At 44.9% G+C, this 27,992-nt stretch overlaps 2 protein-coding genes across 3 annotated transcripts; both read left to right on the forward strand.

The window, feature by feature from the left end:
• Positions 1–983: 983 nt before the first annotated feature.
• HMCES (5-hydroxymethylcytosine binding, ES cell specific) lies at positions 984–16,125 on the forward strand. 2 transcript variants are annotated; one of them, XM_035106433.3, is made up of 7 exons: positions 984–1,116; positions 2,952–3,221; positions 5,947–6,090; positions 9,901–10,020; positions 13,332–13,501; positions 14,094–14,286; positions 14,894–16,125. In XM_035106433.3, exons 2-7 carry the CDS (start codon positions 3,039–3,041, stop codon positions 15,101–15,103), a joined length of 1,020 nt encoding a protein of 339 aa, XP_034962324.3. In that variant the 5' UTR covers positions 984–1,116; positions 2,952–3,038; the 3' UTR covers positions 15,104–16,125. The 2 variants fall into 2 exon arrangements, with proteins under 2 accessions (XP_034962324.3, XP_034962325.3); XM_035106434.3 differs by having other exon boundaries at positions 3,028–3,221.
• A 3,295-nt stretch (positions 16,126–19,420) lies between these two features.
• Positions 19,421–23,031, forward strand: LOC118080739 (histone H2A type 2-B-like). Its single transcript, XM_035106438.3, has 2 exons — positions 19,421–19,521; positions 19,749–23,031. Exon 2 carries the CDS (start codon positions 19,854–19,856, stop codon positions 20,232–20,234), a length of 381 nt encoding a protein of 126 aa, XP_034962329.1. The 5' UTR covers positions 19,421–19,521; positions 19,749–19,853; the 3' UTR covers positions 20,235–23,031.
• The last annotated feature ends 4,961 nt before the right edge of the window (positions 23,032–27,992 follow it).

Raw genomic sequence — 27,992 nt, forward strand, 5'->3', positions numbered from 1 at the left:
AAGTCTATTTTTATTATGATTTATTTGTATTGGATCAGATTGCTAAAAGATGTGTGGTCTTGTTTACGTTTTCAGCTGTAAACCACTTTGTGTTAGTAATATAGAAAGCCGGCACGTATACAAATTAAAAGTGAAATGACATGAATATTGTGGGATCTGCCTCTGAGTAAACACGGCCTAAGATTGTGCTGGATAGTTTTACAGTACTGCAGAAATGCTGGGGCATAAATGAGACACATGCCTGATAACATGCATTTTGGGGCACGAATACTGCCTGTGGTTTCAGCTGCTTTAGCAACTACAATATGTATTGTCATGAGGTTTTATAACCACCATGGACTCCTGCAGGAAAAGGGTAAGAAAGAAATGCAATAATAACAGTAGCATTATTATTATTATTATTTATTAATAATAATTATCATCTCTATCCTACCCTTTCTCCTGCAGGAGCCCAGGGAGGTTAGTAATTGCCATTATTATCATTATCATTATTATTGTTTTATATGTGCTGGAAGCCGCCCAGAGTGGCTGGGGAAACCCAGCCAAATAGGTGGGGTATAATAATTAATAATATAACAACAACAATTTGATTTAAAAGTGGACCTTTTGGCATTCCCTTGGAAAGGGTCGAGTAGTGGAAACCCTAAGTGTGCCTGGTGTTGCTCCTATGTAAGGAGGCCAGATCCCGAGGGGCGCCGAATCTCCCCCCTCCCGCCCTCGCGCGCCCCTTCCTCGCTCGGCTTAGCGCAAAGGCCCGTTTCCGAGGCGGCTCTTTGAAAGGCCCTCCGGGGTAGAACCACCGGGCCGGGCTGCTGACGTCACCACCAGGCCCGGAGCTGCGACGACGCCGAGGAAGGCGCGAAAACCCCGCGAGCCGCCCCGGGAGAGAGAGAGAGCTCTCCCTCCGCCTCTTTCCCCTTCCCACCCCGTCACGTGAGAGCGGCGGAGCGCGCGCATAAACACCCTCTCGGCCCGGCGGCTGTGGCGGAGCTGAGACGAAGAGCGCTGCGGAGGGCGAAGGTTGCCCTCCTTGCCAGCAGCAGCTCCACAGTCCGCGCTTCTTTCTCTCGGCAAAGGTGGTCGCCGCCTTTTTCAGCCCTCAAAGACATCCCACAGGTAAGGAAGTTGCCATCTCTTTCCCTTCCCCGCCCTCCGTTGTTTCAGAGCTTCTCATTTTTTTCCTCCTTAAACCAAGAGCGGAGGTTCGTGAGGAGGGATAGTTTCCCCCTCTGTAATAATGCGTCTTTGTCAAGTTGCCAGTTCTGATGATGACTTTTTACTGGCTCAAATTTCAGTCTTTTTTTTTATAAACTGTTATTTGCCACAAGGAAGTTAAACGTGGGCTAAAGGTGTCGCAGAAGAGCTGGATTAAGGGTTTTTTTGGGGGGGGGTCTTTGCTGCAGCAGAGATAGGGCAGGTACCCACATCTGACTTTTTCAGGAAGGAAGTCTATAATGATAGTGAGTTGTGAAGCTCTAGGTCTTACTGACAAATTAACACATCACACGCTCCAAGAAGCTCTTAACTCGAATGTGAAATTGCTGGTCTTCTCACTAAAGTACTATAGGTGGCTTGTTTCTACTTTGGGCGTTAGTACCTGAGAACTTGAAAGCGGCTAATGTAGCAACATTTATTTGTTTATTTATTTATTTATTTATTTAAAGAGGGATGTAAGGGAGAATCTAGGAAACTGTAGGCAGGTTAGCAGCTGTGTGAATGAGTGTAAAGGAAAATTTTAAATTAGAATTATCAAAGATATAAAAGAAGAAATCTTGCTGAAGAAAAATCTGCATAGTTTTTTGCAAATGTTAAGTCCCGTGTCTCACTAACCTTTTAGAATTATTTTAGTTTGTCGGCAAACGTGGATTGGGTGAACCAGTGGACACTGTGTACTTTCAAAAAGCTTTTGCCAGAGTCCCTCACCAAAGGCTCCTGAGTAAGCTTTGCAACCATGATACCAGAAGACAAGTATCCTTATTGATTACTAACTTCTTAAAGAACAATCAGCAGAGAATTGGAACAAATTGGCAGCTCTTAGAACAGAGGGATGTATGAAGTTGGATTGTTGTAGCTTGTAACTTGCAGCCTCCCAACATTGTTTTTGCTGCATTAGCAGCACTGAAGTGGCCTCTCTGGGGCACAAGCCTAGACACTGTGAATGGAGGTCCTGGGCTGCCCACACGACAAGATCCCCCTCTCTGTGCATCCTGGAATGGTCTCTCAAGGAAGGCTTGCCAAATTTGCATGTAGTGACCGGATGCTATATTAAAATGTGTACTCTTTAGTTCTGCAGTAGCATTGCTTTTCCCCAAGGCATCTGGAATAGCTTTCTTCCTGCTTGAGCTATTAGTGCCTCCAGTGTTCTAGGTGAATGACTTTATGCCTAAGCAATATTTTTAATATATAAAATAGGGATGGGGAATTCATTGGACCTACAATTTTTGTTGGACTCCATTAGCCTTAGGCAGCATGGCCAGTGGTTGAAAATTATAGGAATCAGTCCAGCAACATCTGGAGGGCCCCAAGTTCTCCATCTCAAACATATATTACTTTCCTGTGAGAATGATATAATGGTGCTTACTGAATTCAGGTTTGCTTCTAGCCATTATTGAGTTGCAGCTGATCTAGCTAGTGGCTTTCTTGAATTGTGTACACTCCAGTTATTTAAGAATTGTAAGATACATACATATATATATATACAGTAATGCAAAATATCTCACAATGCAGCAAACACTTGGATGTGGTGAAGCTTAGTTTTTTGGTTAAGCGTGGTACTGATAATGCCAAGATTGCAGGTTCGATCCCTCCACAGGTCAGCTACATATTCCTGCATTGCAGGGAGTTGGACTAGATGATCCTCAGGGTTCCTTCCAACTCTGTGATTCTATGAAAGGTGCACATCAAGGGCACATGGAATACTAGGATTTACTTCTCTCTGTTTGCATTTCTAGAACTGAGACATTGGAGATTGCAGGGGTGTCAGCCAGATTCATAGGCCTTTGGTCTTAGTACATCTGCTTTTTGCAGGCCACTGAAGAATGTGTGGGCGAACAGCTGTTGTACTGGGAGCAGATCGTATCCGCCGTGCCTGTGAATACCGTGATAATCAAGGAAAGAGAAGGTGTCCAGAATGGAAAAATGCTGACAAATATAGTCCATCCTACAATAAGAGCCCACAGTCTAATAGCCCTGTGCTTCTCTCCCGACAACATTTTGAAAAGGTGAACCCCCCAAATATTAGATTTGTGCTTAGCATAACTTTCTGTTCAGTTATTTTTACAGGTATAGGTGCTTTATGTTAGCTCTGCAAGATCAAAATTTCACAAATAAGGGGAATTGTGATTGTCTGCTCAGTGGAGCATTTGTGTTCCAAAATTAGATACATCTGTTATATTCTGTAAGTCTGATCATCTAGAATAGAGAGCTTCTGAAGAAGCAGTCTTTCAGAGTAAGACATTTATCACTCTTTGCTTTATACGTGAGGCCAAATTTTGACCAATCCATCTTTATCTAAGACAGACATGTGGAACTTGTGTTGCTGGACTCCGACTCCCATCAGACCCAAGTAGCATGACCAGTGGTCAGGAATCATGGGAATTTTAATTCAACAATGTATAGAGAGCCACAGGTTTTCCCATCCCTAATTTAGGGCATTGTGGTCAATGTTGCCTTCATCAATGACTCCAGCAATGAGGCATGGTTGCAATGATCTTTAGTGTTCACTGTCTTTCCAGTATTGCTGAGGGAATGTTTCCAAGACTACCAAACTATCAGCAAAATACAGTTTTGGTATATCATTGGGGAAATGGTGTGAAGGTGTCAGATTCATACGAGATGTTAACTGCAGCAGCCATCTATAGAAGCTTCCCACCATCCAGCAGTGTGTTGAGTTGGATGTTCTCAGTCGCACTAGATCCAGCTGACCCCCGTCATGCCATTTCATCTTCATAAGCTCTTGACTAATGTTGATAGAAGCCTTAGTAAAGGAGCCAAGACAGAAGTCTTTGTATCCAGGCATTGTGACGGCATCACACAGGCCTACTGCAATACATAAATCATTTTCTTTTCCTTCTGCATCACCCTAATTTTTCAAATAAAAGTTAGATTAAAATTTATAATAAATATGCTTACATTCATCTTTATATGTAATACAATCACTAAATAACAATTTTGTATACTGATAAATTACTAATAATTATAAAGCTTACATTTCATTTAACTCAATCTGCATAGGCCTGCATATGGAGGATTGAGTTGCTAGTCTATCTGAGAGTGAGAGGAGATATATATGTTGGGAAGTGAGAGATAGAAACACTTCCATCAGCCAGAGATGATTATTTATCTGTAATGGAGCATTACAGTCTAAGCAGGCTTCTCCGCACTACCGTGTTTCCACAGGGTGCTGTAATATTTGTGTATGTGTGTGTGTGTGTGTTGTTTTGTTTTTTAAAAACAAATTCCTGCTCCAGCACACAGACAAATACTATTGGATTGGTGGTTAATTGTGCTTTCTGTTTTGCAATAAAGCTGAGTTCTCAAATCTTGGAAGGTAAGCACTTGTTCTGACATGATTTCACTCACAGTACAAGAGTAAAGAAGGAAAAAAGTGATTTTTAAAATAATCTGTGTCTCAAAATAGTATACATGCACAAACCTGTCACCTTTTCAACCAAAAATTTGCAATCCGTTTCCTCTTTCATTTTCCTGCCTAGACAGGAAGCTGCCTAAATGCTTGTGGTTGATTAGTTCTTTCTCAAATGCACATACCAAAGGTATCTTGCCCTTGTTGGCCAGAGGAGCACAACATAATTGCCTTGTCTAGGCAGAGGAAGAGGATGTATATGCAGCAGTGTCAGGTGGATTTCAAAACAGCAGGGAGGTCAGCAAGTTGGAGGAGTGAATGGGTGTCTGGAGTCCTCAGTACACTGCTCTTCTACCACGGATGTCAATAAACATTTGCTACACTGTATTCCTTAACAAACTAGTTTCAGTGGTATTTACCATTAAGGAAAAGGTATCATGCATATTGATTTAATACTGAATTAGAGCTTGTGCTGTATTTTCTGATGTTTACATGTGCATGCTGTAAAATCTCAGACCAGTATGACTATTTTGGTATTTGTTTTCATTGAAACCATTTTTAAAGTTCCCCTTGGGATAACACCGAAAGTGAATTTGAATAGAAACTGGCAAACAGAGAAATGAAACCCGTTGGTCTGTTTCAATTGTTTCAACTGAGAAAAATGAAATAAATGACTCATAAAAACCGGAAGGTACATTGTGAAGAGGGTAAAATGGCAGATTTCAAATTCTGACAGCACAATCCTATGCACGTTTACTCAAAATTAAATCCCACTATGTGTTCTACTTGCCTGTTTTCAAATGGTATTTTTTAACGTGGCTTGCCTGGCTATAACTCATGTCTAATTTACTTCAGCATGATCCTTGCATTTTGTTGCTTCCTTCTGTAACCATTGTAGTCATATAGTAGGGTCTCATCACAACACGGAATTAGAGCAATGAATCCCAGAGCTGTTATAAAGTGATAATTAACTTGCTGCCTTTTTAAATATAAAGCTTGGTATTAGAATCACTTTGCTTATATAATGAAAGACAATGTTGAAATCTAGTACAGCCTTTCACCTCAGTCTACCTAGGAGGTATAAGTGTGTAAAAGTTTGCATCTCTAACTGGATAAAGAGCTGCTTGTGCAAACAGGCACTCCACACACGTTTTCCAAATCCAAACACCTGGGGCTGTGCACCCAGCCCCTTTTAGAAAGGTAAAAACCCCTCCACTTTGGAAAGGTGAATTTATCAACCATTTTCTGCATTCCAACGGGATTTTTCAGCCGGAATTTTGCTGTTCTCTGTGATTACTCTGAAATCTTCTTTCTGTGTTTTTGGATGCTTCTCAATATTTCTTCCTGTTTCCACTTTATGAAAGGATGCCAACTCTTCTGAACGTGTCCTTGTAGCTATGCGTTGGGGGCTGGTTCCAGCCTGGTTTAAGGAAGCTGACCCATCTAAAATGCAGTATAACACTGCAAATTGCCGGAGTGATACCATGATGGAGAAACTTTCCTACAAGGTTAGTTTTTGTATAGCCTTCTATTTGAAAATAAACTTTTTTTTGAAAGTCTGTCTGCTCCTGGCCATGCCATTTATGTCTTTTGAGCTATACATAAAAAGTGAAGCTTTTTCCTAGAGGTATTCATAACAGTTGCCTTGCCGCACCAAATGTAAACAATTCTGAACTGCATGCTGTGAACACAGCATCATGATTTTCCTGAAAGGGAAGAGCCCAGCAGGTGATAGCATTTCACATGCTGTGCTTGACAGAGCAGCTTCAAGATAACTGGCTGTTTGGTATCTGTGCAGGTTCGATTAGAGAAAAACATAAGTAATGTTGCTGGGTATGGGAGGCTTTGGGAAATACAATAGCAGAAGTGGAAGTCTATGAAAACTCGCTGGAAAAAAAGGTTTGCTCTGAATACTTTCACCTCTTTTCATATGCATCCCACCAACTTCATACACACAAATGGAGGGTCTCTATTGGGGGGAGACAAAGGGTCATGAAGAAATAACATGCCTCTGACAGAGGAAATGAGAGATCACATTGGAAAGTTAACCCTCGTTGTTTCTCTGTAACTCATTCATTTATTCATTCTGTAATATTTCTTACCCACCTTTCACCAAAATGTCCCAAGGCAGGCAATAAGAATAATAATAATATATTATTTATACCCCACCCATCTGGCTGGGTTTCCCCAGCCACTCTGGGCGGCTTCCAACAGAAATATTAAAATACAATAATTTATTAAACATCAAAAGCTTCCCTAAACAGGGCTGCCTTCAGATGTCCTCTAAAAGTCTGGTAGTTGTTTTTCTCTTTGACATCTGGTGGGAGGGCGTTCCACAGGGCGGGTGCCACTACCGAGAAGGCCCTCTGCCTGGTTCCCTGTAACTTGGCTTCTCGCAGCGAGGGAACCGCCAGAAGGCCCTTGGCACTGGACCTCAGTGTCCGGGCAGAACGATGGAGGTAGCAATATAATCATACCATTATAAAAATAGGTAAACAGTTCCAAACAAAAGCAGCTCGGTATAGATTAAACAAAATGGTGGCTCCTCAAAAACCAAATGCCCTCACTATCAAAGTCTAAAGAGGTATGTATTCAGCATATAGCAAAAGCTACATGATAAAAATGCTAGACACATCTCTGCGGAGAGAGAGTTCCACAACAGAGGGGCCCACTTCTGACCATCTTTTCCTGAACTTTTGAAGGATGGTGGAACTATCAAGAGAGCCCCTTCTGCCAACCTTAACACCTGGGAGTCTTCCTCCAGCAGCACAAGTCATCATCTAATTATGTGGAAGAGCCCCTTCAAGGGTATGCTGCCATCACACAGCAGTTCAATGTTTAGGAGGGGAAACCTCATTGTTCCTCTGACTTTTTGTAAATCTCTCATTTTCCAGCCAATAGACACATTCCATACGTCAACACTTTTTATTTCTGAGCCCAGTAAATGCCCTAAAATAGCTAAACCCCTTGACTCAGTATTATGTAGAAGTTGGAAGTTGGAATAGGTCGCGGATAAGCTTCTCTCAGAGCATGCTAGACAGTGCCTTTCAGCACGTAGATGGGTGTCTTTCTCTGGCCATTAAGTAGCACTCTCAAACACTTGTTCATAAATGTTGGATTCGGGATGCAGGCTTGAACCTTTTTTCAGTTCTCTGAAACTGATCATGGCATTAACCCATCCCAGGAAGAAATCATTTGCTAGAGAGGCATTGCAAGACTGTCTTATGTGAAATGATTTCGCCAGTGAAAGTGCCTTAGCACTCAGGAAGTGTGAGTCACATTGGTGCTAGGAGTAGAAGAGCTTTCATATGAACGGTTGGTGCATCTGACTCCTGAGAAATTGTAGCTGTTCCCTTAAATCAGCGTTTCTCAACCACTGTTCCGCGGCACACTACTGTGCCGCGAGACGGTGGCTGCTGTGCCGCAACGTGAGGCAACGAGAAGGGCGATTTGCGGCCGCCAATAGGCAGCGCTGACCCGCCGGAAAGGAAGCCGGCCGGGTCAGTCTGGAGGGCGCGAAGGGTGTTCCTCCGTCATCTCCTCACGCTCACTCCCTGAGCGAGGCAGCGCTTCATGGCCAAGGCCGCCTCCTCGCGCTCCCCCCGTGCGCTCAATGGAGAAGGCAGCGGCGCAGGGCGGCAGGGACTCTGGAGCAGCAGCAGCCCCGTCCAGCGGCGGCAGTAGCAGCAGCAGCAGCAGCAGCAGCCGCCCCACCTCGGCGGGCTCCTCACCGTCCTCCTCCGCCAGCCGGGGAGGGCTCTCGGGCCGCCAAGGAGCAGCGGCGGCGGCTACACCAGCGGGGAGGCCGGAGGGAGGCGGCGGTGGCGGCAGCAGCCCCAGCTCAGCCGCGGCCAGCCCAGGAGGGAGCGGGGGGCTGGCGGCAGGCAGGACGACGGAGGCGGTGCTCGAGGGCTCTCTCAGCAAGTACACCAACCTCATCCTCCCTATTCCTCAGTCCCCCACCCATTCCCAACCCCCAGGATTTGCCCCGTCTTTTAATGGTGGTGTGCCGCGTGATTTTTTTGACGGAACAAGTGTGCCGTGGCCCAAAAAAGGTTGAGAAACACTGCCTTAAATGAATGCACCATGCAAATACAAATTTAATTAACAACAAAATGTGTGGTGGCATGGTGCTTGTTGGCAGCAAGACTGTTTCTCCCCAGTTTCTCCACCTGCTTCACACCTCCTTTTGAGAGCTTTTGAATGCAGATCAGCTAGCTTTGTTGCCAGATCCTTCTGTTCCAAAACAACACTGAACTGCCTCTCACTATGTTGCTATCACACATTCTAGAGACTCTTAAGAGCAGAACTGAGCAAAGTGCACTGAACCCTTTCTTTTCCTCCAGTGGAATAGCCTTGCTGCAATTGCACATGCTCCCAACTTTTTGTGAGAATTTTGTGTGATGTTCTGACAGTGTGATTCCTGTCAGCTCTTCCATCCTAATTTCTCAGACTACTTTTTGCAACAGGAGCATGGCAAACCTTGGGAATTCCTCCCTGTTGCTCTCCTACCTTTTTATGTTAATAGGTGGGTTTGTTTTAATAAAAATTCAACTTTAGAAATGTATTACATTCTATCCTAAAAATAAGATATGTCCTCAAATCTTCATGTAGAGGCACAAATAAGACACATAAGACCTTGTGGGAAAGTGGCCTAAACTCTCATCTACACTTCTGGCAGGGATGAGTAGAGGCTTGTGTAAGGAAAGCCACTTTAGGATACATCTCTGAGATCACTAAAAGCATCTGTTAGGCTGATAATGTGAGTTAATTAGAAAGGTGTAACAGCTAGAACCGGAGTAGAGAAATATACAAATAAGCACTCTAAAGGGATAGTAAGGATTCTTAAGCATGACATGTAAGTGGAAAGCTCACATACTCTCATTAAGGAGCAGAATGATAGGAGATAGGGGAATTGTTCCTCACACCCTGTATATGTAGAAACCGTTGCAATAGTATCCCCAAAAAGCACTTGAGCTGCACCAGGAACTAGCACAATTGTAGGACTGTTGCCAATCACCACCATTTTAGAATCCCTATTGTGTTAGGAATGTCATAGCAGCAATAAGTGTAGATGTAGTAATTAAACTTCTGTTTTCTTCCAAGGATTATAGTGAAAACAAATGAGTCAGCCAATTTTGTCAACAGCTCCACGTGAATTCACATTTGCTCTGAATATCATTTCTTAGAATCCTATGTGATACTATTAAAGTCGTCCCATCTCACATGTTTATTTTTAACTGTATTTGACATTGCTATTTGCGTGAATTAATATTTCACTTGCTCCGCCTTTCCTGCATCTCTCTCTCTCTGAAAAGGGGCCTCTGGTAAAAGGCAAACGCTGTGTTGTGCTGGCTGATGGCTACTACGAATGGCAACAACGAAATGGGCAGAAGCAACCCTATTTCATTTACTTCCCCCAAACCGAGGATAAAAAGGTACAACAACAATGTGTTCATCTTTAATGCTGAAGTGCTCATTGGCTGTTTCATTTTCATTTACTTTCCCTCAAACTCTTAACTTGCTTTGGCTTTATTATTTTGGTCAGACTGCCTTTCCCCATGAAGCAAGGCCACCCAAGGGCAGCTGTTGCTGAAGGTCATATGATTCTGTCCTCCTTTGGCCATGCTGAAAGTTCAGCCTAACAGTGTGTCAGAAATGTTCATCTTTTGTACATGTAATTTTTATTATTTCATTTCTGAATCTCTTCCCATGAGGCATCCTGAAGCAATTTACAATATTTAAAGTTTTTTTCCATTGCCATTCAATTCAAAATTCCTAGGACAGTTTAAAATAACTGCATTCTTTTAGCCAGCGTTTCTCAACTGGTGTTCCGCGGTACACTACTGTGCCGCGAGACGCTGGCTGGTGTGCCGCGACGAGAAGGGCGATTTGCATTGTCACGTCGCTGACCCGCCGGAAAGGAAGCCGGCCGGGTCACGACACGAGACGAGCACCCGCGTCGTGACCCGGCCGGCTTCCTTTCCGGCGGGTCAGCGTTGTTTATTGGCGGCCGCCAGGCACGTGACAATGCAAATCGCCCTTCTCGTCGCCGCACGTTGCGGCAAAATTTAGAGTCGGCATCCAGCCGGAGGCCAGAGAGGGCGCCGCCGCCGCCGCCTGGGGAGGAGGAGGCAGGCGGGGAAGGCTGCGCAGGGCTTCCCTTCGCTGGGCCAAAGCGGTGGCGGCTGCCTGGGGCGGCTGGGAGGGAGGCGGCGGCAGCTGCGCGCCTGTGTCTGCCCGCCTGGGGTCTGTGCGTGCCGTCTAACGTGTCCCCGCTCGCTCCGCAGGCTCTGCGCCTGGTGGGTCCGCCTGGCTACCGCGCAGCAGTACTTCAGTGGCATGCTTTACGTCTCCCCTCCAAACTAAACTAAATATAGGGCGGCACAGAGTTGGTGTGCCGCGGGACTTTTTTTCATAGAACAAGTGTGCCGTGGCCCAAAAAAGGTTGAGAAACACTGCTTTTAGCTACTAAAAGAGTACAATAGAATGCTAAAAGCAATTGCAGCAAAGTACAGAATACATCACAGGTTAAACCCATAGGGAGAAATGGGTATTTGCCTTGCACCTAAAAAGAAACAAAAAAAGGCAAACCTCCCTAGCGTGAGAATTCCCCTCTCCCATAGCCACTCAGAGGCAGATTTAGGGGTGTGTGACCAATTCATTTGCACTGGGCGTGGAGTCTCAGGGGTGCCGCAACTATGATGTAGAATGGAAGGGGGGAGGCACTGAATTTTGGCATTGCACAGGATGCTGTTGAAATTTGAACCCTAAGATTTGCCACTGTAGCCACACAACTCACTACAGATCATGAAGGGTACTAGAAGACGACCTCTGAGAAGAAACTGGTGTACAGGGCAGGCAGGTTGAGGTGGGAAATGTTTCCTTAAGTAGCCAGGTCCCAAGCCTTCCAAGGGTTTAAAGGTAAGCACCATCAATTTGAATTGTGTGCAGAAATAGAGCAGAATCCAGTGGATCTCTTTAAGAACTAATGAGTAGTGGTTACAATTCCTGGTTCCCAGTTAGTAGCCAGGCTGCTGTGTTCTGAACAAAAAGCAGTCCTGGGAGTCTTCAAACACAGCTGCATGTACAACATGTTACTGTAGTCAAAGGTTACCAGGGCATGGATAAGTGCAGATGGTTTGTTTTATCCCAAAGGGATAGCAAATGAGGTGTCCTGCAGATGTTGTTGGACTCCCAACTCCTATCAACGCCAGCATTGCCAGTGGTCAGGGCTGATGGGAATTATAATTTACTAAAATATGGAGAGCACCACATGGCTACTCTGCTTTGGTGACATAGCTAGAGCAATGGATATTTCTAACTAGATCAAAGCCACGTTGGGAGCTGACTAGAACACAAGTGGCAGAAGTCTCTGGGGAAATGTCACTGAATGTACTCCTGTTATTGAGCTTACTCTGGTTGAGCGTAGGAAATACTCTGCACCTTTGAATCCTTGGGGTCCTATCTAGAAGAGCTTTTCTGAGTGGCTTAGTGTCTACTCCAGCTTGGCCCACAGGGCAATGTTAGTGACATGTTTGTTAAGCACTTTGAGGATGAAGTTTCTCATATCTGCCTCAGCAGATATGGTTCAGCAGTTCAGTTTATTGATGTGTCCAGAGCACCATCTAGTCTTGGGTTAAGGAATCAATTTCACATATTGAAGTCTGAGGACTTGGAGAAAAGCAGCCTATCAGTGTTTGCTCAGCTTGTGCCCTTAGCTTATTATATCTAGTAGGAGAGGGATAATCTGGGTCTAGGAAGTAATAAAATTGCTTGTTATAAAGAGTCCTGTCCGCCTTGAAGGAGGTAGTTGTGATGCCATTCTTAAAGGAACCCTTCTTGGACTCTGATAACTGCAGTAGCTATTTGCAAGCTAGTTGCAAAGATGCTTATGAAGTGTTGCGATGCAACTCCCAACAATATGCATGAAAAAGACCCTGTGGCTCAATTTTGATTTGGTTTCATGAATGGTTTTGGCACAGAAACAATTTTGTCTGTATATCTCAGCAGCTTTCAGTACTGTAAACCATACTATTATTCGTGATTCGTCTTCTGAGTCAGGGGCACAGTGTTTCTGTCAGGGCCAGCCCACTCATTAAGTGCTGCGAAGCACCACCTCGGGCAGCAGAAACCCCCAAGCTGATTCCTGACCTACCTCTATCACTGGGGGGGGGGGGGGAAGCAGCACCAGCATCAGCACTGATTTCCCACCAGATCTTGTGAGATTTCATCTTGCCATAAATTGGCACGGATGCTGGCACAGCTTCTTCAGTGGTGGAAGCACTGGAGATGTGTGGCGCAGGGATAGGTGGCACGGCAGAATGGCATGGCACTTCCTGCTTTGCCTCAAGCAGCGAAACAGGGCTTGCTGCCCCTGGTTTCCGTGGTTCTGCTTGTAGCTGAAATGCCAGTTCTAGGACTTCTGAGCAGTAAAACGGCACCTATTCTGTGGGGTCCTGCTGGGCTATGGTAAACACACGGCTTATGTTCAACACTAGTGTCTTTTTTTACATCAAATGAGAGTGAAATCATGGAAGTGTTGAATTGCTGCCTGGAGGCAGTGATAGTCCTTATGAGGCTGATAGTCCCAATGAGGGCTAACAAATTGAAACTTAATCCTGACAAGATGGTAGTATTGTTGATGGGTGGTTCATCTATCCAGGGAGGTGTATTTAACCTTCTCCGGAAGGGGTTGTGCACTTGAAAGATTTATGTTTTTTAAAAACACGATTCCTTAATTTTGCAGCTCGGCAAACTAGATGTGGAAGGTGAGGATGAAGATTCAGAGGTCAGGAAGTTACTCACCATGGCTGGTATTTTTGATTGTTGGGAGCCCCTTGATGGAGGAGAAACATTGTACAGCTATACCATCATCACAGTAAATGCTTCAAAAGATCTAAGCTCCATCCATCACAGGCAAGGGAGAATAGCTCAATAAGTGTTTGGTGAAAATCATATTGTACAGTGGAACTAGTTGAGAATAAGGCTGCTTAAGTTTCAATTCCCATCACTTAAGTTTTTGTTCTGTGTACCAACTAGCGTGGCATATGATTTTTATATTATTTTTTTAAAAAAATCACAACTCTATATATAATGTATGACTTTTAAAGGAAGGTCAGAAAAATTTAAAAACCCCCCAAAAATCTCCTTTAAGTTGTCCTCTTAGAGTAGAGCATCTGAATAGAAGTTACTTGTTCTGAGTGACAGGTTTTGGCTCATAAAGAATTATGTTTATACTATATTTTGTGGTTGTCATTTAAATTATTCCAAAACGGTTAGCTGGCTTCGTCATTCAGACCCCTTGAAAAATAGGGCCTCTCTTGAATGATTGTGCTGCAAATTCATGCAGATCTCAGTTGCTGAATTCTCCTTCCTTTATCTCCGTCTAATATTAGGAATCTGATTCTTATTGATGCTTCAGCTGTGGTTCCCCTCCCCAACGATAACATGCTGTAGACTAATTTGGGTTATTCTATTCACTGAGATCTGTATTGTTTAACTTGTTTAGAATGCCAGCTGTCTTGGATGGGGATGAGGCGATCAGAAAATGGCTGGATTTTGCAGAAGTACCCACGCAAGAAGCTGTTAAGCTTATCCAACCCACAGAAAACCTTGCTTTCCACCCAGTCTCAACCATAGTGAACAATTCCAGAAATAATACACCAGAATGCATTGTACCCATTGAACTGGAGCTCAAGAAGGTAAGAGTTGGGATTTTAAGGTTTGGGAAAATAGGCAGGGCTATTATTCTCACGTCATATTTAACTTCAACTAGGGCTACATTCACACCATACATTTAAAGCATTATGATACCAATCCAATCCAAATAACTTTATTGTACTAGCCATTGGCCATGACAGTGCTGAATCAAAAATAAATACAGTACAGTACAAGCAAACAGGGTGTCGCACTACACTATGACACCACTTTCAACAGTCATGGCTACCCTTAAAGAATTATGGAAACGATAGTTTGATAAGGATGCTGAGAGTTCTTTCCCTCGCAGAGCTACAATTCCCAGAGTTGCCTAGCAAGAGGAATTAATTGTTAAACCACTCTGAGTATAGCTCAGGGAGGAGAAATAGGGATCAAATAACAGCTCTCAGCATCCTTAACAGACTACAGCTACCAAAATCCTTTAGGGGAAGCTATGATTGTTTAAAGTAGTATCACAGTGCTTTAAAGGGGTGCTCCAAAAACCATGATGGTAATAGGTAGATTCTCTAAAATACTCTCATCATTCCTAATCGACCTTTAGTTCATAATAGTGCTATACTTTTCTGATAGTCCTAGTTCTCTGTCTCCTAGGATACCAAAGTTGGTGCAAGCAGCAAAATAATGATGAACTGGTTAAAAAACAAATCTCCCAAGAAAGAAGATGATGGAGATGGCTTACCAAGATGGTCCAGCCAGTTTATCCAAACCACACCACCTAAAAAGACCAGTTCAAGCTTAATACATCAGTGGCTCAAGAAGGAAGATGGAGAACCTTCTGCAAAGCATCCCAAAATTCAGTGACTTGTTACTTGCACTTTATTCTTAAAACACATTTGGCAGTTTCTACTGATTTGAGTTTGAGGAGTGGGATTGCAAATATTCTGGCCCTTGACATTTAACACTTTTTCTTGTCTGTCGTACAAACTGGGGTGTGCATTTTATTTATTTACAGTGTTGCTATTCCCCTGCCAAACTTGGGAGAGCAATTGTACTTCAAATATGTGAGACACTTAATATATTTCTCCTCCTAGGAGAGAAACAAAGATTCTGTATGGCATGTTTCTTGTCCTGGTGTTCATCCAGTTCACTTATTGGATTCTTTGGAGAAAACAGACCACTGTTAAAACTAAAAGCTCCTGTTGCAAAAATCAAAATAACTGTTCTTAAAGCACTATGAATATCTTATATTCATCTTATGAGGCCTGGGGTGTCTACTTCACTTACTTTGTAAGTATGGGCTGTATTAGTGGGAAACTGCTATGGTGGTGGTATGTCTGTAGCTACTGTTTTAATTATAACTGCCCAAAATTGTGATGAGAAAATGAATGGCAAAAATTCAGTACACTGGCATTGTAGAAAGAATGAGAGTTTGGGCCTATTTTTCTGACATCAAACTTACTCATAGTCGGAATTGTACAGGTTCTCATGTTTTAAGCAAGGTTGCCCGTTTCAACAATAAGAAATATATCTTTTGGTTTAGTTTGTGGCTAGCATTGTTCTTGGCATATCAAAGGATTATTTTGTAACCTCTCTGACAAATGAAAGACTCTTAAGAGGAATGAAATACACTCAGAATTCTTTTTAGTAACGTTGAGCTGCTCTGGTACTCTGCTGTGTTGAACAACACCTGCTAAAAATTGATTTTCTAGAAGGGACAAAGCACATGCTGTGATGTTTCTGGTCTTAAGTTTTGAATAAGCAGGTGCAAATCTTACTAAAGCTCACTATTTGAGTACAGTTTAGCAGAAGCCAGGCCCTCTGGAAAACATTAATTGCTTTTATTTAAATAATGGTGGTAAAAAATAAAATGCGTTTCTATCTCATTATTTTTTTGTGTGCATTGCCCAATTCCAGCTACTCATCAAAGCACTCATTTAGGCTACAGTGCTAACCATGCTTACTCAGAAGTAAATCCCACTTACTCCAAGGTAAGTGAGGTTAGGACTGCAGCCTCTCAGAGGCACTGAACAATATGCCTGTTTTGTCTTGAAGACTAACTACAACAATGAACATTAGCACATGAATCTGTAAGAACTCTGGCTATGTTAAGAATTTATGCTATAAGTGTATCATGGTAGCCCATGAGTGTTTGCAACATTATGTATGTTCAGTATTAGGAAGCTGTCTTCTACAAAGTCAGACCAATGATCTGTGTAGCTCAGTATGCCCTGCATTGACTAGCTGCCTCTTCCAGGTTTCAGGCAGGGGTCTCTCACAGCCCCACATGGAGATGCCAGCCACTGGACCTGGGACCCTCTAGATGCAGGGCAGATGCTCTACCTGGGCCTTTTGACACAATGTCTCTGAATGCAGTTTATACTGCCTTGTAAATAATGTATATGAATGACTTGTGTGTTTAATAATGATACTGCCACAAGCCCGGTGCTCTTTTCTTATGAGGTATGGAATATGTATCCATCACAAGCCCCTCCAATTCTTTCAGCTCTGGAAAGCCTCCAGAAGCAAATTGTCTCTATTCTGGAGCCTTCTTACAATGTATATTGTAAGTCCACCAAATAAATTGGTTTAGGCTTGGAATGTAAGTGTTTTGGAGGATGCCTCACATTTCTGTACAGTTATGTCCAAAGTTGGTCTTCCTACCCATGGGTTTCCGTTTCAGTAATTTAAGGAAATAATTAACCCAGCTTGCTTAGATTCTTCTTGCTTAACGTCTAGCTGGGCCTAATTTGTGCTGAACCTAGAAACGATTCACTCTCCCCTGGCCCTAGAAGTGTATCCCTGACTCAGCGGTTTCATCTGCCCCCTAAAGTCCAGTCTGGCAATTACAAGTGTCGGGGCATGCTGGAGACTTAACAAGATTTATTGCAGCAAGCATTTGGGGACTAGTCTACTTCAGCTGATGCATATTCATCCGTTTCATCTGGTAAAATGAGACACTGTTCCACAGAAGCTTATGCCATCATAAATCCTGCTAGTCTAAGTGCTACAACATTCTGTTATATTTTGCTGTAACAGACTAGCACAGCTATCCCTGTGTGAAGTCACTGGTCTGGCTGACAATGTTTGAGTTAGCATTATTTGCAGCAGGTATTTTTTTAATAAAAAAAACCACCTAATTTAACTAGAATAGGAATGCTTGTGATTGGAGCATGGCCTGCTTGGCCCAACATCCAGTACATCAGAGAATGAGCTTGTTGGCCAGGCTCTTCTAAATCCTGATGGCTTCCTCACCAGCCACAAAAACAGTAACAAAACCATGCCCAGCATAGCAGGCACAATTCGCTGATCCATGAAGGTGGCACAACTCTTACTACAATCTTAACCCCCATATAATCTCATCCGAAATCCTTCCAGATGGGTATCCTCATCTGCCCCCACCCATTGATTTAAACTGGTGTAAACCCTCACATCTTCCCCCAGCAGATTTCCTGAGTTAAGACTGCTCTGCCTTTCATTTCAGGGTGGCACAGTATACTGGTTTTAAGAATGCAATGTGACCCTTAAGACATTGACTTCAAATTTCACTTCTATCCATGAACTCCCCACAAGTAACCTCCCCTGTAAGAACTTAGCAATACTGACTTTTACTAGATTGTTAAATCATACTGGGATAACACATGCAAAGTGCTCTGTGCAATAAAGCCACTATATAAAATGCTAATTAGTAATTGCTGGATTAGGTTTCCCCACCTCAGATGTGCCAATCAAGAAACACTTGATTTGGCCTTTTGACTTGGCCTTTTGACTAAGGTTTGGTTGGGGTTTGAGCACAGGTTTGCCTGCCTGCTTTGAGATGGGCCAGCATCCTTTTTAGGTGTCTTTGCCATAAGGTACTGCTAATTAGGCTTATAGAGAGAAAGCAATACCCAACCTACAGGATCTATAAATAAATAAGAAATGTCCTCCAGAAGGGCACCCAGATACCGCACAAATAAATGGAAGGAGGAATGTAACCCTATCATGCTCTTCCTCCTCAGGCCCTGCCTGAGTTAAGTTCCCCTTGTGAAAAACCAGACAGCCTTAAATTAAGGTTACCAGATTTTTTTTCAATGAATCCGGGAACACTTTAAATAAATACATACATTATACATACTACATGTTCGGGACATTGATGCTGCAGTGATGGCGGTGGCAGAGGGAAGAGAGGTTTCACACTGCCTTTCAGAGCAGCACCATCCAAACTCCTACTTGTGTGTAAGCAGGAGGGGCCGGGATTCCTCAGCTGGGAAGGGAGGCTTCCCGTTGCTTATCTGAGAGATCCCTGGCCCCTTCTGCTTGCAGGCAAGCTCTGATACAGCGTGAAGTCTCCCTTCACAGCTGAGACATCCCCGCCTGCTCCTGCTTGCACACAAGTAGGAGTTGGGAGGCTGCTCCGATAGGCAGCATGAAGCCCCCCTTCACAGCTTAGTTGCTGGGGTCAGGGAAGGTGGAGGCAGCCTGGAAGCTGCATCTTAGAGCCCCTGCACCACTATGGGGACTTCAGAGCAGCTCCTGAAGCCAGCCAGAGCCAACTGCTCCGGGCTGCTGAGACTGCGGCTGCTGCGTTTCCCAGGGACATTAGATGAAATGGGGATGGAATTTGTCTGGGGACTTATTCACAAATCCGGGGACTGTCCCTGGGAAACGGGTACGTCTGGTAACCCTACCTTAAATGTTTGCCTTTATTGCGGGTGCTGCATTTGCCCTAGGGCAGGGCGATCGTGATCCTAAGCTTGGGTTTGCGCCTGCGGGTTAGCCGTCAGCTGGGTTTGGGGAGCAGACCAAGTATGTATTTCAAGAAATTCAACTTGGGAGAGAGGGGATTAGGGAAATTCTGCTAACCTTGGCTTGCCTTCTCCTTACCCAGAGGGACGGCTGCTCCAGGTGGCATTATCAGGATCAAGTGCAGCAGCCGCCCACCTCCTCTGCCCCCGGTGCATCCCTTTGTCACGCCGCGCCAGAGACCCCCCGCGTCTCCCAAAGCTGCTGCTGCTGCACATTAATATGCTTCACCAGCAGCTCTCTTTGCAGGCGGCCAAGCCTGAGCGTCTGTTGCCGCTCCAGCTCCCTCCAAGTCCGAACATGGACGACGCGAGCTCCTATGCAAATCAGGGATCGGAATACCCGCCAATAGCGGCGCGGCTCCGCGCTCGCCCCCGCCAATGGGAAGCCGCCGACAGGCTGGGCTTGGATTTATATCCTCCAGCATCTCGCGCTTGTTATTGTCACTGCAGCTGCGGATCTCTGGCTGAGCGCTCCGCTTGGCAAGCCGGCGAACGGTGAGGGGAGGGAGGTGACCCCTGCGCGCGGCTCTAGCTGGGGGCTGCCGGAGCCGGGAGCGCGGCCTGCAACCTGCTCCCTGCCAGTCCGCTCCGGGGCTGGGTTGCAAGGCGGGGTGGTGCGCAGCGGGGAGGGGGCGGAGTTGCTCCGGAACACGCGTCATGCTTTCAATCTTCGTTCCCACGTTACTTTGGTAACACTCTGTGGTGGCGGTGTTTTTATCCAGGTCTTTCTCCTTCTCTGCCTGCTTCGCGAGCAAAGCGCCGGGCCTCAGCTTGCAGCCTTTTCGGAGCGCCCTGCCCGCCCCCTCCAGCCCAGCCGCCTGCCCGCGATGTCCGGCCGAGGGAAGTCCGGCGGCAAAGCGCGCGCCAAAGCCAAGTCCCGCTCGTCCCGCGCCGGCCTGCAGTTCCCGGTGGGCCGCGTGCATCGGCTGCTGCGGAAAGGCAACTACGCCGAGCGGGTGGGCGCCGGGGCACCAGTGTACCTGGCGGCCGTGCTGGAGTACCTGTCGGCCGAAATCCTGGAGCTGGCCGGCAACGCGGCGCGGGACAACAAGAAGACCCGCATCATCCCGCGACACCTGCAGCTGGCCATCCGCAACGACGAGGAGCTAAATAAGCTGCTGGGCGGGGTGACCATCGCCCAGGGCGGGGTCCTGCCCAACATCCAGGCCGTGCTGCTGCCCAAGAAGACCCAGAGCTCCAAGAAATGAGCCCGGCCCTGTTTCCGAAGGGGAACAACAAAGAATGGGCCGGTGATGTGTCCCCACCACCCCACCCGCAGGATCCGACCCAGCGGGCACCGGACATTTTCTCCCTTTTCTCTCTGCTTCACTTGGAGCAGCCAGCGCTGGGTAGATCTCTTCCTCTCCGCCTCCTCTGCCTTGGCGCAGCCATCGCTGGGCCGCCTCTGCGCCTCCTCTCCTCGCTCTGGTCCTCCCTGTCCGCCTGGCGTTGCAGCCGCCGGGCTTCCCTCTCGCCCTCGCCAGCCCTCTTTCCTTCCAGTGATCTGCACCTCGCTTGGCACTCCTGCCCTCTTTCAGTCCCAGGGATTGGTGTGGGAAGAGCAGGCTTAAATCATTTTTCTGTGTCTCGAGAAGGGCACGTGCCGCGGGCCTGGTGGCTGCCACCTAGTGCCCTGCAAATTGATTTCTGTATTTTTTTTTCTCCCTCCGTGTCTCTCTCTTCTCATTCTCCCTCCCATCCCCATGATTTATGCCCTAATCTACTACTACCCTGAAGCTGCTTAAACCTGCAGCATCTGTGCAATTAGCTTTTCTTTTCCCTCCCTCTCCCTCCCTTAAAGCCACTATTAATTTTTTCAGGAAAGGGGATTTGGAAAGAAAGAACAGTTTTGGAACTAGAAGAATGATTTGTGCATCTTGTTTTTCTTGAATTGGGACTAACGGGAAGAACGGAAGTCATGAAGCAAGGTGGAAGCTGCAAGCCTGCCCTAGGAAGGCAAGGGACTTTTGCTTGGCAGTGTGCCACCATTTGTGACCATGGAGGCTTTCTGCATCCTGTCTGTGCACCTGTCAGGGAGGGAGGATGAAGGGAGAGCCTCTCCATTCACTACTGTTCTGCACAAATATTCCGTCTACTCTCTTAAAATTGCTCTGTCACGGAGCTGAATACAGTGATGGATCTATCTACCTGTTGTTGCTGCACATCCCCATTCAATGTGATCACAAACTTAATAAAACGTTTTTTTGGGGGGGGGGGGAGAAAAGGAAGCTGCCAGAAAAACCATAATGTGAAAAGAGCCACTTCTCTTGTTGAGAGAAATGTTCATCTCTTCAAGTGCTAAGCTTTTTTCTCCCCCTTCCTTGTTTGCTTTATGATGAGGTATTGCGTCACTGTATTTGTACTCCATTCCTAATTGTGTGCTTGTGTTAAATTTTTGATTTTATTGTTGTTGCAAACCTTTTTTTGAAAGAAGGGGGGAATCTAGTTTATGAAGTTAACAGCCTTGGGCTGGAGGCAAACAGTAGTGTGTGTGTGTGTGTGTGTGTGTGTGAGAGAGAGAGAGAGAGAGAGAGAGGTTATTGGACAGTGTCTTCAATTTCCTAGGGTATACACATCTTGTCCTACTGTCACTTCTGGCCAAGCATGCTTGGGGTAGGGTTTTGAATGATGTGAATCCATGTAAGACCTTTTGGGCCAGACACAAAAGTGAGATGAGTGCACAGGCCAAGAACAGTAATTGTCTTTCAGGCCAACTCTTGGGAGAGGGAGGGTACCTATTATCTGTCTCTAGCCTTGATTGGTGCTGCATTCAGATCTTCTGAATGCGCTTAGCAGCTTAGCTGGAACCTCATTTTAAGCAAGAGTCCTTGGATTTAGGTCGTATTTTTGTCCTGTTGACGACAGCAGAGCTAAAATCAAAAGTATTTTAGCATAATGGCTTTTGTGGTTTTTCAGCCTAAGTGATGGTAGGTCTGGAGGTGCCTGAAGTTTCCTTGAAACAGAAGCAATTACGTTGTGTTGTCTGTTCTGTCCTCCTCCCACCCCCGTTCCCTTTTGGATTATTAGTTCTGTTATAGACCTTTCCCCAACGATGGAGGTTTGGCATTCTGTATCCTTGTTTTGCACTTTAAAACTATACACAGGTTTTTTTCTGTTCAGAATTTCACGCCTGCTGCATAAAATAGAGTGCAATTGTGGCATCTGTTTAATTGTAATCCTCAATGGATTCATTTTTGGGATTTGGGTTTTTCTAAGGGGAAAACTTAATTTATACTAGAGTAAAATATCTAGTTAATGTGTTGGTTTACTAAATTGGTGTTTGGGTAACATATGAGCATGGAAGATGACCTAGCCAGTCCTGTGGTGCATAGTAGCTATGGTACTCTAGAGATGGTATCGGAGCCAAATCTTGCTTGCTTGCCTAGGTGAAAAGTTTATAGAACCACGTGCATGCAGCAGTGTCTCTAGGCTATTGAGCAAGTAGAACTTGTAATATTTATGGGCAACTGTGTATGTGCTGTTAAGTAGCATGTGTTCAACCTATCAAGTGAGGTGTAAATCTGTGGATAAAGTATTGTCTTGCTCTGGTTCGACTAATAACACATAGGTTAGGGGAACTTGGATGCTTTAATACCTGGGTAATGAAAGTGGTTTGTTCACTCCTTAGTGATATTTGAGAGGTAGAACTTTGATCTGCTCCTGTCTGATTTGTCTTGCCTATCTCCCATTGCACACCCAGGAAAAAAAGACCCATTGTTTCTAAGTTGCTATCTCATTCCTCTGGCACTGGACCAGTGTAAGGCTCTTGCTTTCTTCTAAAATGAACACGGATTGCATAATTGTGGAGAAGAGATTGTTTAAATGCAAATAACTACTGAAAAATAGGAAATGAGAGTTTGTGTTTTTCTGTCTTTTATTATTTCAAGATCAGTATTTTGTGTTCTGTCAAAAGACTGCTTTGTATTTATTAGAAAATGCAGAACTTGTGATACTGGAAAAGTGCAAAACCAATATTCTTATTAAACCGATTCAGTCTTGAATGCAGATCACAGATGTCTCTTGTCGACACATCACTTAATTAGCTGTTTGGGGGTTACTGAATCCATGAAAGGTGTTTTTTTGTGGTTTGGGGTCTGTAATGTGCATTTATGCCCTACTGTCCTGAAAATACTGCTGGAAGAAAGGAAAGGTGGCCAGTGGAAGGACAAAGGTTTGGTCGTCTAGTAATTGTGACTTGACTGCAATGTGAGCCATCTGTCTTTCAGCTCCCATGTTCCCTCTTTCTATCTAAGAGCAAATTAAATGGTGTTGATTAATAAATGGGAAATTAATGTTTGTATCAAATCTTAAAGCCCATTTTGCCCAAAGTATCCTTTTGTGGTCCTGGCAGTGGAGCCCATTTTTAAAAGATTTATCTGACTTGCACAAACAAATGCCTCATATCTTCCTCACTTCTCTCCTCCCCATAGCTGCCAACCCTCCCTTTTTTTGTGGGAAACTTCCTTAATCTAAGCCACAGCTGTCAACTTTCCCTTTTTTTGCTGGAAATTCCCTTATTCCAGCGCCGTTTCCCACTGCTATCCTGGATTGTTAGATATACTGTAGACTGTCCCCAGGACAGGTGAGGCTGCCGATCCCTTATTTTCAAATCCAAAAGTTGACAGCTATGCTCCTCCCTGCTTGGCAAATGACAACCTGACCCCAAGATTCCCCTGTATGCAGAGAGCTCTGCACAACCCAAGGTTTCCCATTAACTTACATTAGAAGTGCATTAACTTACATTAACTTACATTAGAAGGGTTATTCCTGACATCAGCGCAACCCATGCACTATTAATCTGTGTTAGAACCCATCAAGCATTTATTTGGTGGTGCCCATTCAAAGTTGGCATGACTTGCTTCCGAAAAGTGCTAGCATCAGAGTATGAAGTCCTGAGGAAGCCAGTTCGGTTGGACTCAGTATTCAAAGTAAATGGGGACAGGATTAAGCTGTGCAGTGCATTTCTTGCAGGTAGAACTTGCATTGTGCTCTCATGTATTCTCTGTTCAGAATGAATGAAATCTGTTTAGCAATTAACAAATATACCCTTCCTAAGCCCTCAACACATGGCCCCTTGGTATATTTTACTTTTAATTGTGTTTTAAATGAAGGGAAGAGAACATGATTAAATCAACAGATGGTAAAAAGTAATATTAGAAAGGGATGTCAGTTCTACAAATGGCATTCCTAACAATAGCAGCTAGCTTGCTCTTCTATCTGTGGGAGCCTATACAGTGGTACCTCTACTTACGAATTTAATGTGTTCCGAACACACATTTGTAAGTCGAAAAAAATTGTAAGTTGAATCCCATAGGAATGCATTGGGAGAAAAAAATCGTAAGTTGAAGCAACCCTATCTAAAAATTCGTAAGTAGAAAAAACCCTATCTAAACCGCATCCAAGATGGCGGACGGAGCTCCATTTGTAAGTAGAAAAATTTGTAAGTAGTTATTTGTAAGTAGAGGTACCACTGTAGTTCGGTTTGGACAGTGTTCTTGAAGCCATGAACATGAGTTTGGCCAAGCTGTGGGAGGCAGTGGAAGACAGGAGTGCCTGGCGTGCTATGGTCAATGGAGTCATGAAGAGTCGGACACGACTAAACAACATAGTTCAGTTTGCAAGTAACACTAAGCCAAACCATGAACGTATTGATGTCCAGACTGCAAGAGAAGAGAGATTGTGGCTGCTTTGTTCATCCTCTGAGCTAAGCTATGATTTAGCATGTTATCCAAACCTATACTTGTGGTTTGCCTTGCTTCAGACAAATGAGGAACTGTAAACTAAAAGCAAACCTTGGAGTTTACTGGAGCAAGACAAGCCATAAACCTGCATTTGGATGACATGCTAAGCTAAACCACGACTTGGGTCACAGGGGCAGGAGCTAAGTGGCTATGATCTCCAGGAATCCTGATGGTATGTCTTAGCATGGTGTAGGAACTGTGTCTGTATATTGCTTGAATTAGTAGCACAAAGGTGAGCTTTTCTGCCCTGCCCTGTGTCACCGTTAACTCTTCCCTTTAATGCTGATAGAAATGAATGGCGGGTGGAAACTAGATTCAGGAAGAGAATGCAGGTGGGAAAGTGTGTGTGAAAAGCCTAGAAGTGACTTGAAAGCAGCAGCCTTTATTTGGAAGATAACTTTGTATTGAGGGTGAAGACAGGAAGTCAATTCAAATGTACAGTATTGCTTAGAAGCATAAGTCATTGCAATTTACGAGGATCTTGGTGAACAGCATTAATGACCACTCTACAGAGTGCCAAAAATTAAAAAAAAATATTCTAAATTTATTAGATTCCCAATAGTGAACTGAACAGCCGCCTTTAACAAACTGGGATATGAATTTAAACGGCCTTCCATCCATACTATAGAATACTGTTGAAGTCTGATGTGAGCTGCAGCAGGTAGGTCAGGACTAGCACTATGTTGCCTCTCAACACATTATTTCATATAGCACTTGGATTGAAAAATGTGCTTCTATAATCCTTAAAACAGTTTAAGGTAGTGGACACAGAGCTTGTGTAAAAGGAACTCGAGATCTTCAACATAAAAATGCCTCCAAACTCCCAGCAGACTCTGCTACCTGCTACTCTTCTGTTTGAGCCTGTAGCCTGAGAGCCTTGCAAATTATAGAAGGGGGTGCTGCTGTGGCTTTCTCCCTCTGCCTATTTTTCACATACCTGTTTCTGCCTTTTGGAAATATCCTTGCAGGGAATTAGGGTAATCAAGGCTCATTTTGGAAAAGGTAAAGTTTAATGTTTCCCTTCTCTTGGAGAAACATACCATGCTGCTACAGTGGTGGTTTTTAGCTACTGTATCTGCACTTAGATATAACAGGGGTAGCCAGAGTGGGGCCCTCCAGGTGTAACTGTAAGAAATGTGAAAATGCCAATTCACAAAAGTGAAGGTATCTCCATGCATGATTTGAAGAAAGTCTATCAATATAGTTTGCAGGGCGTGCCTTGCTCCTGTATCTACATTGGGTTGTGAAGCTGGGAGAATATCTTGCCATCCTGTCTTCTTAAGTAGTTTATCAAGATAGAGGTTTTTCCTGAAGTGCCAAAATCTGGTCCACTGCAGTTAGTTCTAGGCCACAACTCATACTATATTTATTATAAGGATCTTTCTATGCCACTAGTTTTATCTGGACATTTAGAATAGTATTATCACCCTTTTTAAAAACATTTGGATACCCCTTACACCGGCACACTTGCTATGTATTATTACGTTCTTCAGAACTATATGGTGGTGGTTATATTTGCATGATGGTGAGTTATGGCACCTATGAGGGACCATTTCATGGTGGGTGATACATTCTCTTACCCTCCCCCTTAATTGTAAACCTGAACTGTGTGCTGTGTTTTCTTTTATGTAGAGGATTCCTTATGGACAAGTGCCAAGATTAAAAGTGTAGGAGAAATAGTCAGGCTGCTCCTTCTACAGGCTTGGTCTTAGTTCCTGATCCTAATGTGCTCAGCTCTTGGAGCTCTTTTAAGTGTTCTCCAAGGGGCTGAAAGTTAGGCCATAATTTAATATGTGGGGTGATATTTGTAGTTACAAGGTTTGTATTAGCAGGGCCCTGGTCTACTGCACTGTGTCTGCCACCCTAAGCAGGTGCCCTCCAATTCCCTTCTTAAGGTTATATACTTCCCTGACCTGAGTAGCCCCATGGCAAGATCCTGCAAAAGGAGGCCCGGGAATAACCCAGCATCCCTCTCTCCCTGGGCATGTTCTCCCTAGATGACCTTTCCCCTATCCCAGACGGCAATAGGGTTCCAGCCTCCGCCGTTCATTTCCCACTTTCACCTCTTCGTTTGCTGCGACTGCCCCTTCATAGGTAGCGACCCGCGAAAGGTGAAGTCCCTTTTCCAGTTCTGGGGTGGAAATCTCAATTTTACATTTGAGAACCGCCCAGAGGTCAAGGAACGGCGTTTCCCGCTCTTCTACCTTCCGCGACTGACATGGGATGTACGCTGACTGACTCAGGTGGATCGGCCTTTCTTGCGACCGGAGCTCTTGTTTTGCTAGCAGTGCAAAGCGGGCCACTGGCAGGAAGGGACAAGCTAGGAATATGCAACTACTGCCCAGCCATTATGGGATGGTTAAGAAGAGTACTGACTATATATATAGTCACATCGGGGGGTTTTAGTTTAGGAAGTGAGCTACATTGCAGGGCTGTTGTAAGCCACTCCCACCCCTTACGCTGATATAAATGAGAGGCAGGAGCAGACCTGCGGGGGCGGGTGGTAGAAAGCAGCGGTAGCAGCTCCGGAGAGACGATAAATTCACGACTCAGTTGAGCACCTCCTTTCAACCTATCTGCGAAAGGAGTGACGCTACCGGTACAGCAGAATGGCTTGACGTAACCTCCCCGGCCAGCCAACCAGCGGACGTTTCCCCACTCGTGCGCACTGGCGCCCGATGACGTAATCCCCCATGTACGCAAAGGCTAGGCTCGCCCCCTAGAGGCTTCTTTTTAGCAAGGTGCCTGTGCGCGGTTTTGGAGGAGGGGAACCGCCAAACCAAATGATTGCCGCCGTCTTCCTGGAACTTCAGGTCCGGCTCGGATTTTTGTTGCCGGCCTCCAACTTGCAATACCTACTACGATATGGGTGAAAAAAGTGACCACGGGCAGTTTTTTTTAATAACAGGGCAATGCAATGCCTGCCGGCCTTTGCAGAAAATGGGGCTCAGATCAGAAAGCTCGTTTGAAATGATTGACACGCCCACTTCCAGAAAACTCCATACCGGCAGAACCCCCCCCTCCAACGCACAAGTAAGCTACACCTCCGCGTCTGGTACCCAGCCTCCTCCACCCTATAGCCGCACCCCATTATCTCCGGTTAATCCCACTAGGGCCACCTTTTTCCTCCTTCAGCGCGTGTCAATTCTAACGCCCCATTTCCCACCCTCCCACCCATTTTCATTTGCCTCTTGCACACTTAAAACACACGGAGGAAGCAGCGAG

This window comes from Zootoca vivipara, chromosome 2 (genome assembly GCF_965207765.1).
Source record: "Zootoca vivipara chromosome 2, rZooViv2.hap1.1, whole genome shotgun sequence".
Lineage (NCBI taxonomy): Eukaryota > Metazoa > Chordata > Lepidosauria > Squamata > Lacertidae > Zootoca > Zootoca vivipara.

Coding starts and splice junctions, on each gene's coding strand:
- HMCES (XM_035106433.3), top strand. CDS start 3,039: ATGTGTGGGCGAACAGCTGTTGTACTGGGAGCAGATCGTATCCGCCGT. Junction 6,091..9,900: donor TGGAGAAACTTTCCTACAAG/GTTAGTTTTTGT, acceptor CTCTCTGAAAAG/GGGCCTCTGGTAAAAGGCAA. Junction 14,287..14,893: donor TTGAACTGGAGCTCAAGAAG/GTAAGAGTTGGG, acceptor TCTGTCTCCTAG/GATACCAAAGTTGGTGCAAG.
- LOC118080739 (XM_035106438.3), top strand. CDS start 19,854: ATGTCCGGCCGAGGGAAGTCCGGCGGCAAAGCGCGCGCCAAAGCCAAG.